The 17471-nt window shown below is 32.6% G+C and overlaps 3 protein-coding genes and 1 non-coding gene across 4 annotated transcripts; 3 read left to right on the plus strand and 1 right to left on the minus strand.

Moving 5' to 3' along the window:
* Window positions 1-739: 739 nt before the first annotated feature.
* Window positions 740-16841, minus strand: LOC105194122. The gene is made up of 4 exons (XR_005576125.1): window positions 16475-16841; window positions 7843-8129; window positions 1818-2070; window positions 740-1177 (listed from the first exon to the last, which is right to left on the minus strand). It is a non-coding gene; the product is annotated as a probable cytochrome P450 6a14 (transcript).
* Window positions 3441-4542, plus strand: LOC113004683 (cytochrome P450 6d3). The gene has a single exon (XM_039456419.1). It carries the CDS (start codon window positions 3970-3972, stop codon window positions 4288-4290), a length of 321 nt encoding a protein of 106 aa, XP_039312353.1. The 5' UTR covers window positions 3441-3969; the 3' UTR covers window positions 4291-4542.
* Window positions 7019-7616, plus strand: LOC120359317 (cytochrome P450 6k1-like). The gene has a single exon (XM_039456418.1). The coding sequence runs from the start codon at window positions 7076-7078 to the stop codon at window positions 7439-7441; it is 366 nt and encodes a 121-aa protein (XP_039312352.1). The 5' UTR covers window positions 7019-7075; the 3' UTR covers window positions 7442-7616.
* Window positions 9540-14813, plus strand: LOC120359449. The gene is made up of 3 exons (XM_039456925.1): window positions 9540-10881; window positions 10954-12447; window positions 12631-14813. Exons 1-3 carry the CDS (start codon window positions 9540-9542, stop codon window positions 14811-14813), a joined length of 5019 nt encoding a protein of 1672 aa, XP_039312859.1.
* Window positions 16842-17471: the final 630 nt, after the last annotated feature.

A 17471-nucleotide genomic window follows, 5' to 3' on the forward strand; every position in this document is an offset into this window, starting at 1 on the left:
GATGAATAAAGTCAACCAAATTGAGAGGAAAGAGTGGGGATAACTTGTTTGTCTCTGAATGTGGAGGATATCTCTTAACGCTCAGCTAAACAGAGTGTAAACAAAATGAATGCATCTGAGATAAAACCCAATAATCTCGACGAAATCACATGATGAATTCAATATAAAAATTGATTAAATGATACATTTTAATTGCAATTGTTCTTAACACCAGTTTCCGAGCAAAACTATTGTTCACATAAACAATGATAAATTATTTAACTTTTAACTTTTCTTAACGAGTTACCACAATCTTGATGTGTATGTATAAATATCTGATTAATAATTTAATTCTGTAAGTAATTTATAAATAAATATTCATTATATCATAATGAGCAGCTACTCTGAAAATTCTTGGGTTATAATAAAAAGTATACTTTGATGTTTCTGGAATATTTAAAAACCGATTTTATTTATATTCACAAATTATTCTTAAATTTGTTTTTAAAAATTTTAATTTTTGACAAGTGTTTATAGAATGTTAATCAAATAAGTTTGTGCATTATCTGAGTGATGATTAATACCATTATTATTTCTCGAATCACTGCATTGAGCTTTATATAACCTTCAAACAACTTTATCTTAAAAATAAAACATTATAGCGATTTATCAGACCGCTGTTTACCAACCGTCTTCAAACGTTGCAATTTAAAGATTAATAATAGAAAAGTAAAAGAATAATAATAAACATACACTTTGATGAAAGAACGCATTCTTTAATGGAAGAAGAATACATGTTTTGTTTAATATATATAATTATTAATAATTTTAGTTATAATACATTATGCAGTATTAACAAGAAATGAACCGTATTAGTAAAAAATAGTAATAAGAAAAGTTAGTAACGCAAAATAGTAGAATATATTAAATAAATTCAATTTATTGTCCGATCTTTACTTTTGACATGTGCATGTTTACATTCTTCGTATTATATAAATGAGAAGAGATAATTTTTAATCAAGAAGAAAATAATTTTATCGTTTCTCGATGATAAGATGCGCACCAGTTTTCGGTTCGAGAGACGGAGATCTTTCACTGTAAGTAAGCGGTACCGGAGTCCAAGAATGAAGTTTAAACTTATATTTTAACAGAAGACTCACAAGCCCAATATTTGTTTGTAAATAGCCAAATCTCATACCTGTAAATTAAATATATTAATGCATAACATTTAGGAAACATTTACGTAAATGTCTTTATAAAGATTTTTTAATTACAATCCGAAGAATATTTATTTATTTATTATAATTTATTGTATACACAAATCATAATACAAAAATTATACAAAATAAAAACAATGAATAAATATTCTTAAAATAGTTTTAAAAATGAGTAAAAAAAATAACAGGAGAAAAACGATAATTGCCTGAGAATTCTTTTAATTGAAATAATTTAAAATTAAATACGGGAAGGACAAGACGGGGTGTCAGGATTAGAAAAGGTATCCTATATATTGCGTAATTTAAATGTAAGAATCCCAAACGAGCTTTACATTAGATGTGGCTCCTTGATCACCGTCATTCACGAGCCAGCGACGGCCCTAATATAATTTATAAGGTAATATAATTTTGGTGTGCAAGTTATATTGCAGACAATACGAGACAACTTTGATACTCCTCCTTGTATGCCAAATTGTTATATTTATATTGCTGTTTATTTTATTGTTGGCAAACTCAAAGTTGATTGATAACAAATATAAGTTGCTAGTATTATAAATAATTATTTATTTACGTTATTCTGCTGTGATATTTGAATATTAACAAATTAATTTAAAATCTCACCAATGCAATTTCGGGGACCTTCCCCGAATGGCATATAAGCGTAAGGATGCCTTTTTATTTATTTCGTCGTCGTTGAAGCGTTCAGGATCAAATTTATTTGGGTCCGAATATATTGACGGATCTCGATGTAGCCCAAGCAATGGTATTGTTATTAACGTTCCTTTTGGCACGCGAATGTTTACAATCGGCAAGTCTATTTCCTCAGTGCAGATTCGATTGAAAATTGGGAGAGATGGATATAATCTTAAAGCTTCTGAAATATGTAAAAAGAAGGCAGGTGAATATATATCTATAATATAATAAAAGTAAATTATTTATACACACATGTAAATAGGAAGTTTATTAAATTTTTATTGTTTTGTTGTGAACTGAGTCTTACCATTTATTACTTTCTGAAGGTATGCCGTGTCGTTTATTGCATTGTAGATTCGAGATGGTGCTTGTGGAATTAATTGCGGCTTTTATCGTTATCTTGAGCAGTGTGTACATTTATTATAAATATGTAATATTTAATTTCTGGCGGAAGAGAGGTGTCTTTTATATCGAGCCCGTAGTACCAGTTGGAAATGTAACACCACTCGTAACTGGGAAAGCGCAAGTAGGCAAGTACTTTAATCCAATACTAATATGTGACACGTGAATAAATATTTACTTCCACGTACACAATTTTCCATATTTTTTGTTATTTTATTTAATTAAAATTAAAATTACAAAAATTATCTAAACAAGAAGGCCTTCTATCGTCGTAGCTGGATCTTGGTGCTTTATATTTACTCGTATGATTTTATATATTTTCTCATATTCAACACAGACTACGGGACGTTACTTTTGGTCATAACACAATTATAATCGAACAAAAGTCAGTAACATCACATTTATTAAATTCAAATTAATTTAATAATACATAATGCTACTAGCATCTAAATATTAACCCCCTTCTCCCTGACAAAAGTGTAAAGAATTTATTGTAAAAAATATCACCTCAGCCAGGGAACCTGGGACCTCCCGAATCTCCGGTACGGGTCTCTTAGTCGACCACTGAGGCTGTGCTGATGTTTCTCGCTTTCTTACGCATAGTTGATTATTGCAAAAAATATCATCACAGTCTCAGTGATTAAGTTGGCTAAAACACCCAAAATTCGGGAGGTCCCAAGTTCGAACCCTGGCTGAGGTGATATATTTTGCAATAAATTCTTTACAGTTATTTTAAGTGGGCGGGGTTAAATATTTAGATACTAGTAGCATCGTATATTATTAAATTAATTTTAATTTAATAAATGTGATATTACTGAATCTTATTCGATTATAATTTTAACTCTTTTTGATTATAATTACAATTGTGTTATGACCGAAAGTAAGGGCGCACAGTTTGTGTTGAATCTGAAAAAATATATAAAATCACACGAGTAAATATAAAGCACCAAGATCCAGCTACGACGGGGAAATGCTTTCTTTTTTAGATTTTGTATGTTACATTAAACGGTTAAATATTTTTCTACTACAAAAATTACATTTGAAAATAAAAGACCATAAAAATAAATATCTAACCCAAAAATTTAGTAATAAATAAATTAAATTTATATATGTAAGGTTTTGAACAGAAACACTCTTTATGATCTCAATTTGAATGTATTCAAACTCTCATTTTTACAAAGCGTTGCGTAATTCGACATTCGTTCATTCGTCACATCGTTTGCGGGCAAGATCTTATTTCTATTTTGCTTATTGCTTGCTCGGTCGACTCATTCGTTCGATGTTCGGTTAATAACTGTGCGTCCTACCTATTTGCTGTTATGATCGCTTTTTTTACATACCTAAATTCAGGCTTGTAGCAAATCGATCCAACATTCAATTTCAAATATACGCAATTGTTCCTTTTCTAACTCTCAAATATATGCGTGTAATTACTATTATCTATAACTTAAATTTTATCAAATTGTAATTGGTAATTATGTTTTGGAATATATTTTATTTATTACTTAATTTTGCATCTGTTATATAATTTTATTTCTATTTATTTGACGATATATGTTACTGAAAGTATTTTTACGCAACACAAAAAGTCACACAATTAAATAAAAAGAAAATTTTGTCAACAGGAGTATTCTTCGATGATGTCTATCTGAAATATAAGGAACATCATGCTTTTGGAATGTACACATTTTTTAAACCAAATTTGATAATAGCCGATCTCGATCTTATACGAACGGTGATGACAAAGGAATTCAAATCTTTTCATGATCGTGGGATGTTCTGTAACGAAAAGATTGATCCATTAACCGGCAATTTATTTCTTATGCCTGGAAAAAGATGGCCAAATATGCGCGCTAAGTTGACACCCACATTTACTTCAGGTAAAATGAAGCAAATGTTTGCTATATTGAAAGAGTGTGGTGATGAACTCGCAAAGCATCTGGAGAATAATGCTCAAACAAGAGATACCATCGAAATTAAAGTTATATTAGCAAGGTAAATTATTTTTAACAAAACCGTTATTTAATCAAAGTTCTTTTAACAAAGAAAAGAATTTTTTAGATATAAACTTTGAATTTTATTATTTACCGATCTATGTAAAAGATGACGTTACTCGGAGACTGATTTATCAACTCTCATTCTAAAAAAATATAACATTTTTATCAGTACTAGAGTCTTATATATACGAGATATACTGAAAAAAAAGACTGGTAATAACTACCAAATGTATAGTGAAATAGGATCAATTAAATATTTGATCCTAATATAACCAAAAATAATTTAACTTTTCTAAATATTTAATAACTTACACCAGATTTGGTAATACTTACTAAACATTTAGAAACACAAAATTATTTTTGTTTATATTGACAAAATATTTAATTGATATTAATTCACTATACATTTGGTAGTTATATCTAGACTTTTCTTTCAGTGCACTTTTTGCGAGCTATTTAGTTTATTTCGAAGCTTACAATCTAATCGTAGTTTAACGTAGTGCTATCAGGAGCCTCCTACCACATTTAAAGATTCCCGAAAGTATTATTGATACACCATACTACTGTCACACGACAGTAGTACAAATATCTTTAATTGCTTATATCTACTGATAATTGCATTTATAAGATAAAATATTGCAAATAAAAGTTTCATCTTTTTTATGTAAAACTTGCTTCTGTAATAAAAAAAAGGAATTTTCAATTAAAAAAGTGAAGTTACTATCGATAGGTTTTACTGATAGAAGTCTCATTTACAATATAAACCAATAGCGCAGTAATATGGTATCTTTCAAAAATACTATTTTTTATATACAATATTTTTTTGTACAATATATACTTTCCGTTATATTTAAGCGTTATATCTTTCATTAGAAATAAATTATCCTGTATAACAACTACAAATATTTAAATTAATATTATAAAATCCATATTGCAAAACGTAACAACATAATTCTGCTTAATACCCATACAGCACAGAAAATTTCAGCAACATTGCAGCAACGTTGCAATGTTGCAGACTGCAATGCAATATTACGGAGACATTGCAGAAACATAAATTAACAATATGCCTGCAACATCGCATGGCATATGCTAGTAATATTCCGGAAACATTGCAATATCATAATTTTTTAATAAAGTAGTGGTAATAAAGAGCCAAAGCAGAATATTCGCGTATAATAATATATTAATTTAACTCATCCGTAATTATTTATCCGCATTTAGCAAACTAAGGTCGGGCGACGTTACTAAATTTTCCGCTGAATCTCTACACTCCCTAAGAGTACAACCGTCCATGTATCGACTGTAAGTCGACTCATCCAAGTCAGGCTTTCAAAGTTGACTGCAAATCGACTTTACATAGACGTCTGCAAACATTCTTCAAATGCTGACTCTAAGACATCTAGAAAAAGGCATGCGGTCCCGTGATGCTGTGTGCATCATAGTATTGTTAAGAAACATAAATATTTATATCAATAGATGAAATAAGTCCATATATAAAAAAACTTCGATCTACAGCCCAATAAACAAACAATATTTTTTAATTGTTTTTTTAATAAAAATATTTTTACATTTAATTTAATTATTGTATTATATTGATATATATTTTCTAATTACATTTTATTTAAACAAATAACAGAAAAGTTATTCCAGATGCTAGTCTGCATTTGCAAAATTAGTAAAAAAAGCTATAATTTTATATTTGTTTATATAAATATTGTGCTTTAATTATACATATTTCATTTTTTTTATAACGTATATTGATTTGATCTACCAGTTATATACACATATCAGCATAAAGTGTTCACAAGTCACCATGAGGAATTAGTTCGCAGCGATCACGGAGGTCAAGCAACGTTCACCGGAGTCGCGACTTGGGTGGGTGACCGCTTGGAAATTTCCGAAAAAATATTTCCGAGATTTTTTTTTGCGAAAAATGTTTTTTAAAATGTTACACAAATATTGTTTTGTTTATTGGAATTATGTGATGTAATAATATTTATGTAAATATTTTGGAAAAATGGGACGTTTCAATGCAATATTTCAAAAAGCGGACATCTTAATGTTGCTGCAATCTTCCAGCAGTGTTGCAGCAATGTTTCGCAATCAAAATGCAATATTACAATGTTTCAATGAAATCATTCTGCAATGTTCCTGCAATCTCTCTGTGCTATATGGGTAGTATCTGACTATTAATATTTGAAATAAATTCATATCTTTCTAAAAATATAAATTTAATTTAACAATACGTTAATCTAAAGAGTATAAAAATAAAGACAATATACTAATCCATATATTTTAATAGTCAAACTTTTAAAATTTTTTAAATGTACTCTTTTTAGATTTTTCTCACTTTACTGAATCGCACACAGTCTAAATTATATTATAAAAATTTCTGATTTTTAATTATTTTATTTTAAGAATTTGTAAATATACATTATTTAATTACCAATTAATTAATGAAAAATTTATTTTTATTTCTCAATATATAATTTCTCAATTTCTGATTGTGGACAGTATGAGGCAAAAAATACAATGTATTTTTTAATAACATTTACTTGATATTTCTAATCTTTCTCTGCTGTCATTGGTGATTCTGTTCTACCTATTACTCTATCTATTACTTTCATCTACTACTTATATTTATAAATGCGTATTTATCTCTAATATGCCAATACTTTTTTAAACTTAAAAATTTAAAAACTTATTCCAGTGTAAATGTTTTTAACTTTGTTTAATATTAGTACTTCGCAAACTCGACATTTGAAAAAATGTATTAATAATTAAATGTCAATTTTGCCATTCAACAGATATTCAACAGATGTAATTACGTCAACGGCTTTTGGTATCAAATCAAACTGCATTAAGGAACCAAATAATGAGTATCGTATCCAAGAAAAAAATCTTATCAATATAAATTCTATAAAGATCGCCTTGACTATGTTTGCGCCACAAATCATGGACTTCTTTTCTATTCCCTTCTTTTCGCAATCTGTCGCTGACTTTTATATAAAAATGTTTCGAGAGACTGTGGAATATAGGCAAGCTAATCATATCGTCAGACCAGACTTTATGAACTTGCTCATACAACTCATGGAGAGAGGCTACGTTGATCCTGAAGATGACAAAAGTACGTCCAACGAATCATGTTAATATACACAGATAATGTTTATCATTATAATTATAATTTATCATGATACACTTAGAGAAATCGTTTGGTAAGATCAACCAAATTTTTTAGTTACTAATTCCAAAAACATTGCATACATTTAACAAAACTTTTTATAATTAGTTGTACAAAAATAATTTTTTGGTTGAAACAACTACATATTTAGAAATTATAACTGTAAAATTAATTTGATCACTATATATGTATATAAACTGGTTGAGTTCATCAAACATTTTACTCAGTGTAAAAGTATACGTACTTAATTTTATTATGCAGAGTTAAATCAAATAATAAAAATTATTTTTTTTTAAACTTTTTCTTTCTATATAAAAACATTAACAAAATTGTTATTTTATTTATCCACAGCAACTATAAATAAACTTACCATGGTAGAAGCTACTGCGCAAGGTTTTGCCTTCTTCGTAGCTGGTTTCGAAACTCATCCGCGGCAACATTCGTTTTTACGAATTAGCTCAACATGATATTTTTAATCAAGAAGAAAATAATTTTATCGTTTCTCGATGATAAGATGCACACCAGTTTTCGGTTCGAGAGACGGAGATCTTTCACTGTAAGTAAGCGGTACCGGGGTCCAAGAATGAAGTTTAAACTTATATTTCAACAGAAGACTCACGAGCCCAATTTTTGTTTGTAAATATCCAAATCTCATACCTGTAAATTAAATATATTAATGCATAACATTTAGGAGACATTTACGTAAATGTTATAAATGCAATTATCAGTAGTTATAAGCAATTAAAGATATTTGTACTACTGTCGTGTGACAGTAGTATGGTGTATCAATAATACTGTCGGGAATCTTTAAATGTGGTAGGAGGCTCCTGATAGCACTACGTTAAACTACGATTAGATTGTAAGCTTCGAAATTGTTTAAAATGTACACGCTTATCGGATAGTCCATGCCGGTAATTGAATGGAGACACTTCACGCGTCTAATCGAGAGAGAGAGAGCCTAAAACAAAAGGATTTCCATGGAGATCGTGGTATCGAGGATAAATAAGTGGGTAGCGATCGGAGAGAGGATCAAGCAGTACAGAAAAAGTAAACGTGTGAGATCGACGCGAGCGTGCACGCTGTATGTGTCTTCGTTTTCTCTAATTTGATCGTAAAGAAAGTGGTTGGATCGTGCCTCACAAGCACATTAGTTATCATATCGTGCCTCACAAGCACATTAATTATCGTATCGTGCCTCACAAGCACATTAGTCATCGTATCGTGCTTCACAAGCACATATCGAAGCAATTGAGTGGAAATTGTGCCTCACAAGCACAAGGGGACTCGTCTCCTGTCGTCACTTTTCTATTCACAGGTTTATTCATACATAAATACAAAAGGAAACAAGAAGGAAAGCTAAAACCGATGAATAATTTTCCAGACGAACGATTTCTTACAGATTATTAAAAAGGTTGAACCTCTTAAGCATTTTAAATAATTATCTTGTTTATGTATGTTGCTAAGCAACCACGATTTACGCAATTTGTAAGTAATTCATTTCAATACTCTAATTCTTTTATTGAATTTTCACCATTATCGTCGTAACTTATTAAAAGATTTAAGACAAATTTATATATTAGATAAGTTTTGAGTGTTCCGAGCCTGCAAAATGTGATTTTCAATTATTACGTTTCTTTTATTTTCACTCCTTCTTTTAATTATAATTAAAAGTATTTTGCTATGTTTAGTGACTTCTGAAAACGATATAATTCTATGTTTTTTCTTGACTAAGATTCGAGCATTATATATTATCAAATATTCATTATTATATTCGTTTATTTCCATCTGTTAATTTAAAACTATATTATTCTTTTGCGAATGTAAGTTTCTATACAACGTCATTAAAATAAGAGTTATATGTATGTAAAAATACATCCTTATTAAGTAACAATAAAGTGAATCTCTTTTCTTTTCTGAAACATTAAACTCTGCAATTAAATCATTTTAGTTATTTCAGGAAAGATGTTTTCCCATTTTGTTGTTGCTTCTCTATCGTCATAATAAATCAATTTATCTCATTTAACATTTTTGGTCCTTCGAGCCGGATAGACTGATCAACACAACAAAATGAGGCTCAGACATATTGAGAATCACATTGAGCAGCAGCTCGCACTCGCGGAAATTATATCTCACTCTTACGAAAACCTTATTAAAAATGGAACCGAAAGTATAACTCCGCAACGAGTAAAAACACGTCTTTCAATTCTTAAAGAGAATTGGGAACAGTTTTCTTTGGAACATAAAGCTATTAACCTAGCGGTCTCAGAGCTTACAGAATTGGATAAGAATGCTATAAAAGTTAATCCTTATTTTATCAAAAATCTGTTCATCTCAACTCACGAATGTTATTCGGAGTCTATTGAAAAATTAAGTTTATTGCTTGAACCAGATCAAGGAAGTATGCCTAGAACATCGTCTTCTCAATCTATATCGTTAACGTCTTTCATTCCGTCAACCAACACATCTACGTCGACGTCTTCCGCGACGCTTACTTGTCATCACCGGACACGGCTTCCGCGACTAGATTTGCCTAAATTTAATGGTACCCGATCTGATTGGTTAAACTTTAAAGGTTTATTTTGTTCCCTAGTATTAGATAATCCGACTTTAAGTCTAGTTGAAAAACTACAGTATTTAAAATTAAGTCTAATTGGCCCTCCTGCACTCTTGTTGAAAAACACCTCCTTAGTCGCGGAAAATTTTCAAAAAGCCTGGGACTCGCTAGTTGCTTATTATGAAAATACAAGATTATTATTGGACTCTGCTTTACAATCTTTATTCGATATTAAACGCATGACGAAGGAGTCGGCCGGTGAGTTAGAAAAATTGTATACTCATGTGACTCAAATCTATAGAACTTTAGAGACATTACAGAGACCAGTCTCTTATTGGGATGACTTCCTAGTATTTCTCGTTGTACAAAAACTTGATTCCGAATCGTTAAAACTTTGGGAACAACATCTAGGTTCACGGAAAGATCCCCCCACGTGGAAGGAGCTTTACGATTTTCTTGTTGCCCGCTTGCTTACGTTAAAAGCATGCGAGAAAAAACAAACGACGAAAAACGTCTCTTCGCCGGTTCAGAGTTTCTTACGTTCCCACTATCAAGGAAAATCAAAAAACATCACGACTCCCAATGTTAAATGCCCTATTTGTTCTGAGATCCATTATGTAGTGGCCTGTCCCACTTATTCGTTAAAGACTGTCCAACAGCGACTAGCCCTTATTTCTAAGCATAAATTGTGCTTCAACTGTTTGGGATCTCATCGGTCAGCCGAATGTCGTAACGTGAAACGTTGTCGGAAATGTGGTGCTAAACATCACACGTCAATTCATCCAGGAAAATCTCAAGAAACCAAGACTATCACACCCGCGTTGAAATCCAAGGAAATCGATGTTGTTAAAGCTAGTTCAGATCAACCATAGCGTACGGCGTTGCACTCTGCCGTTGAAGGTACCACCAATATTTCTGTTTTATTAGCAACGGCAGTAGTTAAGATTCTTTCTCACAAAGGAGAAAACTTTAATGCAAGAATACTCATCGATCAAGGATCTGAGATATCCCTTATCACGGAACGACTTGTACAACGACTTAGGTTACCACGGAATCATTCTCGTTTACTTATTATCGGAATTGGAGAAAAACCTAATGCATCTAAAGGTCAAACTTCGTTTACACTAAAACCTTGTTACAACTCAGCCTTTAAATGTACCGTGTCTGCTCATATTTTGCCAAAGATCACTGACTTTATCCCGTCGTTGGTTGTTGAGAATCAGGGTTGGACACATTTAAAAGGATTACAGTTAGCAGATCCAAATTATCTGTCACCAGGTCCAGTAGACATACTAGTAGGAGCAGATACTTATGGAAAAATTATCGACAAAGGTCTTATTAAAGGTCCTTCGGATACTCCCATTGCGCAGCTTACAAAATTTGGTTGGATAATTTCAGGACCTACGCAATCGAATTTGAAAACAGTAAATACACGTGGTTTTCACGTCTTTGTCGAGGAAAATCTCTACAATCTTCTCCATCGGTTTTGGGAATTCGAAGAAATTCCGTCAACGAAAGTTTCAACCCTTTCCGCTGAGGAACAAGCGTGTGAAAACCATTTTAAATCTACCCACACTAGAGACAGAGACGGAAGATATATAGTGAGACTGCCCTTTAAATTATCGACTGAAAAACTTGGAGATTCTCAAACGAAAGCTGTTCGACTAGTTAAAAGATTATTTAGTCAATTTGAAACTAATAAGGATTATGCATCTGCTTATTCAGAGTTCATTGCGGAATACGAACGTCTAAATCACATGCAACTATGGTCAACACCTGATTCAGACTACTTATCCTATTATCTTCCACACCACGGGGTATGGAGAGAGCAAAGTATCACTACCAAACTACGAGTAGTGTTTAATGCTTCGAGTCCATCTTCTTCGGGATATTCACTTAATGACTTACTTCATACCGGTCCTAAACTACAAACTGATTTGTTTGATGTACTCATATATTTTCGATTATTCCATTATGTCTTCTCCACTGACATAGAAAAGATGTTTCGTCAAGTGAAGATGCATCCTGATGATTGGAGATTTCAACGTATACTCTGGCTCGATCATATGAATGAACTTCGTACTTACCAACTCACAACAGTCACATATGGATTAGCTTGTGCTCCATATCTAGCATTACGCACTTTACAACAGCTTGCAGAAGACGAAGGTTCACGTTTTCCTCTAGCGATTACATCCTTAACAAAGGGACGTTATGTAGATGACATTTTTGGAGGAGCTGACTCGATTGAGCAAACTAAGGAAATCGTTACTCAACTTAACCAACTTTGCATGGCGGGCGGCTTTAACCTTCAAAAATGGTCAAGCAATCAAGTAGAAGTATTAACCGAGATCCCTGAAAAGAATCGGATTGCACATTTTACGGTTAATATCAAAGATAACGTAGCTGTAAAGACTCTCGGTTTACATTGGATAACAACAACGGATACCTTTCAATTCACCTTTAATCTTTCAATTCCGGACGTTATTACAAAAAGAGTTATTCTATCCAACATTGCTAAGTTATTCGATCCTCTGGGGTTTCTCGCACCTGTAATTATTACTGCAAAGATTTTCATTCAACAGCTCTAGTCAAATAAATTAGGTTGGGATGATCCTTTACCAGAAGCCCTAGCATTAAAGTGGACGAATTTTGTAATGAGTCTCCAAGACACTCCTCGTCTTACGTTCCCAAGATGGATCGGATACATGTCTGATCTAAAAATTGAGTTACACGGATTTTGTGACGCGTCTCAACAAGCAGTGGCAGCGGTTGTTTACATACGAACTGAAAATCAAAATAGAGAAATAAAAACTGCGTTATTATGCTCGAAAACAAAGGTAGCTCCATTGAAGAAGTTGACGATACCTCGATTGGAATTAACAGGAGCAGTGTTACTAACCAAGTTAGTTTCACATGTGTTAAAAGTACTAAATCTAAAAAACGTGCCCCTTCTCCTGTGGACTGATTCCACAATCACCTACACGTGGCTGAATCACCACCCTTATCGTTGGAAGGATTTTGTTCATAATCGAGTCTGTTACGTACAAGAAGTTTTGCCTCAAGCAGTATGGAAGTTTGTCCCAGGAGTTGAGAATCCAGCAGATCTTGCCACACGAGGTTTAACCCCCAACCAACTGTCACAGATGTCGTCATGGTGGACAGGACCACACTGGCTCACTTTATCACCTTCAAGTTGGCCCACGGTAGTTCCATCACATTCTTTCGAAAAAGGGTCCTTGGAAGAAAGACCTACTAAAGTGACCTCAAATACTATCAACACTGTTCACTTGTGGGATCTAATAAACCGATACTCTAGTTTAATGAAATTGTTACGAATCACAGCAGTATGTAAGCGTGCTATATCTTGTTTTAAGAAAAAACCGGATTCGTCTCTGTCAAGCCCACTTTCAACTACGGACTTGGAAAACGCGAGGCTATTTTGGGTCAAGCTAATTCAACAATCCTATTTCAGTCAACAAATTAAACTCCTTTCAAGAGGACTTTCTTTGTCCGCTTCTGATCCACTCTTAAAATTGACTCCTTTTCTCGATTCTTCAGGACTTCTACGAGTGGGAGGTCGTCTACAATATTCACTACTACCCTCCTCAACAAAACATCTACTAATCCTACCGAAGGAGTCGCCATTATCAACCCTAATTATCGCCGATGCTCATTCTCGTACTCTACATGGAGGTACGCAACTCAGTCTTAATTATATCCGAAATGATTATTGGATAGTAGGCGGAAGAGTTCCTGTACGTGCATTTATTCTCAAATGCGTTAGATGTACTCGTTATAGACAAAAGCGAGCTCAACAGTTAATGGGACAACTCCCTGTGGAAAGAGTTACACCAACTCGCCCATTTCTTCATTCTGGTGTCGATTACGCTGGACCCTTTGTATTGAAAACGTGGAAAGGACGGAATCCTCGCACTTACAAAGCTTATATTGCTCTATTTGTTTGTCATTCTACTTCAGCAGTTCATTTGGAACTAGTTACAGATTACTCTGCCGAAACCTTTATTGCCGCATTCAAAAGATTTACTGCAAGGAGAGGAATATGTTCTACATTATCGAGTGATTGTGGTACGACGTTAAAAGGAGCCGATGCGGAACTGCAAAGACTGTTCATCAAGACCACGCAAGAATCAGAAAAATTAGCGACATTACTGGCGAACGACGGAACTCAATGGAATTTTAACCCCCCCGCAGCACCTCATTTCGGAGGAAAGTGGGAAGCAGGAGTTAAGTCCGTCAAGTACCATCTTCATCGAGTGATCAGAGATACGTCTCTTACATATGAGGAATTGTACACACTTCTTACTCAGGTGGAAGCTACAATGAATTCAAGACCTCTTAGCGCACTCTCTGAAGATCCCGAAGATCTTAACGCTTTGACTCCTGGACATTTTATCATGGGTTGTGCACCATCCTTAATTCCTGAACCATCGCTGGAAACCGTGAAATTGTCACATCTTTCGAGATGGCAACTCATCCGTCAAATGTTGGACAGTTTCTGGACTCGGTGGTCGAAAGAATGTCTCCAACGTTACTACGCACGATACAAATGGAACAAAGTAGTTCCATCCTTGACTGTTGGGAATTTAGTTCTCGTAGTTGATGAACGGTACCCACCAGCAAAATGGCCATTAGGACGCATTATTCAAACTCATGAGGGTAAAGACGGTCTAACTCGAGTTGTCACTGTACGTACTCAGACATCTATTTTAAAGAGGCCTATCGTGAAGGTGTGCCCACTACCGATAGACGTACCCACTCTGTAACGTATCAATTCGTTAAAGTTATTTAACGAAGGCGGGCGGTATGTTTAAAATGTACACGCTTATCGGATAGTCCATGCCGGTAATTGAATGGAGACACTTCACGCGTCTAATCGAGAGAGAGAGAGCCTAAAACAAAAGGATTTCCATGGAGATCGTGGTATCGAGGATAAATAAGTGGGTAGCGATCGGAGAGAGGATCAAGCAGTACAGAAAAAGTAAACGTGTGAGATCGACGCGAGCGTGCACGCTGTATGTGTCTTCGTTTTCTCTAATTTGATCGTAAAGAAAGTGGTTGGATCGTGCCTCACAAGCACATTAGTTATCATATCGTGCCTCACAAGCACATTAATTATCGTATCGTGCCTCACAAGCACATTAGTCATCGTATCGTGCTTCACAAGCACATATCGAAGCAATTGAGTGGAAATTGTGCCTCACAAGCACAAGGGGACTCGTCTCCTGTCGTCACTTTTCTATTCACAGGTTTATTCATACATAAATACAAAAGGAAACAAGAAGGAAAGCTAAAACCGATGAATAATTTTCCAGACGAACGATTTCTTACAGATTATTAAAAAGGTTGAACCTCTTAAGCATTTTAAATAATTATCTTGTTTATGTATGTTGCTAAGCAACCACGATTTACGCAATTTGTAAGTAATTCATTTCAATACTCTAATTCTTTTATTGAATTTTCACCATTATCGTCGTAACTTATTAAAAGATTTAAGACAAATTTATATATTAGATAAGTTTTGAGTGTTCCGAGCCTGCAAAATGTGATTTTCAATTATTACGTTTCTTTTATTTTCACTCCTTCTTTTAATTATAATTAAAAGTATTTTGCTATGTTTAGTGACTTCTGAAAACGATATAATTCTATGTTTTTTCTTGACTAAGATTCGAGCATTATATATTATCAAATATTCATTATTATATTCGTTTATTTCCATCTGTTAATTTAAAACTATATTATTCTTTTGCGAATGTAAGTTTCTATACAACGTCATTAAAATAAGAGTTATATGTATGTAAAAATACATCCTTATTAAGTAACAATAAAGTGAATCTCTTTTCTTTTCTGAAACATTAAACTCTGCAATTAAATCATTTTAGTTATTTCAGGAAAGATGTTTTCCCATTTTGTTGTTGCTTCTCTATCGTCATAATAAATCAATTTATCTCATTTAACAGAAATAAACTAAATAGCTCGCAAAAAGTGCACTGAAAAAAAAGTCTAGATATAACTACCAAATGTATAGTGAATTAATATCAATTAAATATTTTGTCAATATAAACAAAAATAATTTCGTGTTTCTAAATGTTTAGTAAGTATTACCAAATCTGGTGTAAGTTATTAAATATTTAGAAAAGTTAAATTATTTTTGGTTATATTAGCCAAATATTTAATTGATCCTATTTCACTATACATTTGGTAGTTATTACCAGTCTTTTTTTTCAGTATATCTCGTATATATAAGACTCTAGTACTGATAAAAATGTTATATTTTTTTAGAATGAGAGTTGATAAATCAGTCTCCGAGTAACGTCATCTTTTACATAGATCGGTAAATAATAAAATTCAAAGTTTATATCTAAAAAATTCTTTTCTTTGTTAAAAGAACTTTGATTAAATAACGGTTTTGTTAAAAATAATTTACCTTGCTAATATATCTTTAATTTCGATGGTATCTCTTGTTTGAGCATTATTCTCCAGATGCTTTGCGAGTTCATCACCACACTCTTTCAATATAGCAAACATTTGCTTCATTTTACCTGAAGTAAATGTGGGTGTCAACTTAGCGCGCATATTTGGCCATCTTTTTCCAGGCATAAGAAATAAATTGCCGGTTAATGGATCAATCTTTTCGTTACAGAACATCCCACGATCATGAAAAGATTTGAATTCCTTTGTCATCACCGTTCGTATAAGATCGAGATCGGCTATTATCAAATTTGGTTTAAAAAATGTGTACATTCCAAAAGCATGATGTTCCTTATATTTCAGATAGACATAATCGAAGAATACTCCTGTTGACAAAATTTTCTTTTTATTTAATTGTGTGACTTTTTGTGTTGCGTAAAAATACTTTCAGTACAGTAACATATATCGTCAAATAAATAGAAATAAAATTATATAACAGATGCAAAATTAAGTAATAAATAAAATATATTCCAAAACATAATTACCAATTACAATTTGATAAAATTTAAGTTATAGATAATAGTAATTACACGCATATATTTGAGAGTTAGAAAAGGAACAATTGCGTATATTTGAAATTGAATGTTGGATCGATTTGCTACAAGCCTGAATTTAGGTATGTAAAAAAAGCGATCATAACAGCAAATAGGTAGGACGCACAGTTGTTAACCGAACATCGAACGAATGAGTCGACCGAGCAAGCAATAAGCAAAATAGAAATAAGATCTTGCCCGCAAACGATGTGACGAATGAACGAATGTCGAATTAAGCAACGCTTTGTAAAAATGAGAGTTTGAATACATTCAAATTGAGATCATAAAGAGTGTTTCTGTTCAAAATCTTACATATATAAATTTAATTTATTTATTACTAAATTTTTGGGTTTGTTAGATATTTATTTTTATGATCTTTTATTTTCAAATGTAATTTTTGTAGTAGAAAAATATTTAACC

The sequence above is a fragment of the Solenopsis invicta genome, chromosome 13, assembly GCF_016802725.1.
Source record: "Solenopsis invicta isolate M01_SB chromosome 13, UNIL_Sinv_3.0, whole genome shotgun sequence".
NCBI classification, from domain to species: domain Eukaryota; kingdom Metazoa; phylum Arthropoda; class Insecta; order Hymenoptera; family Formicidae; genus Solenopsis; species Solenopsis invicta.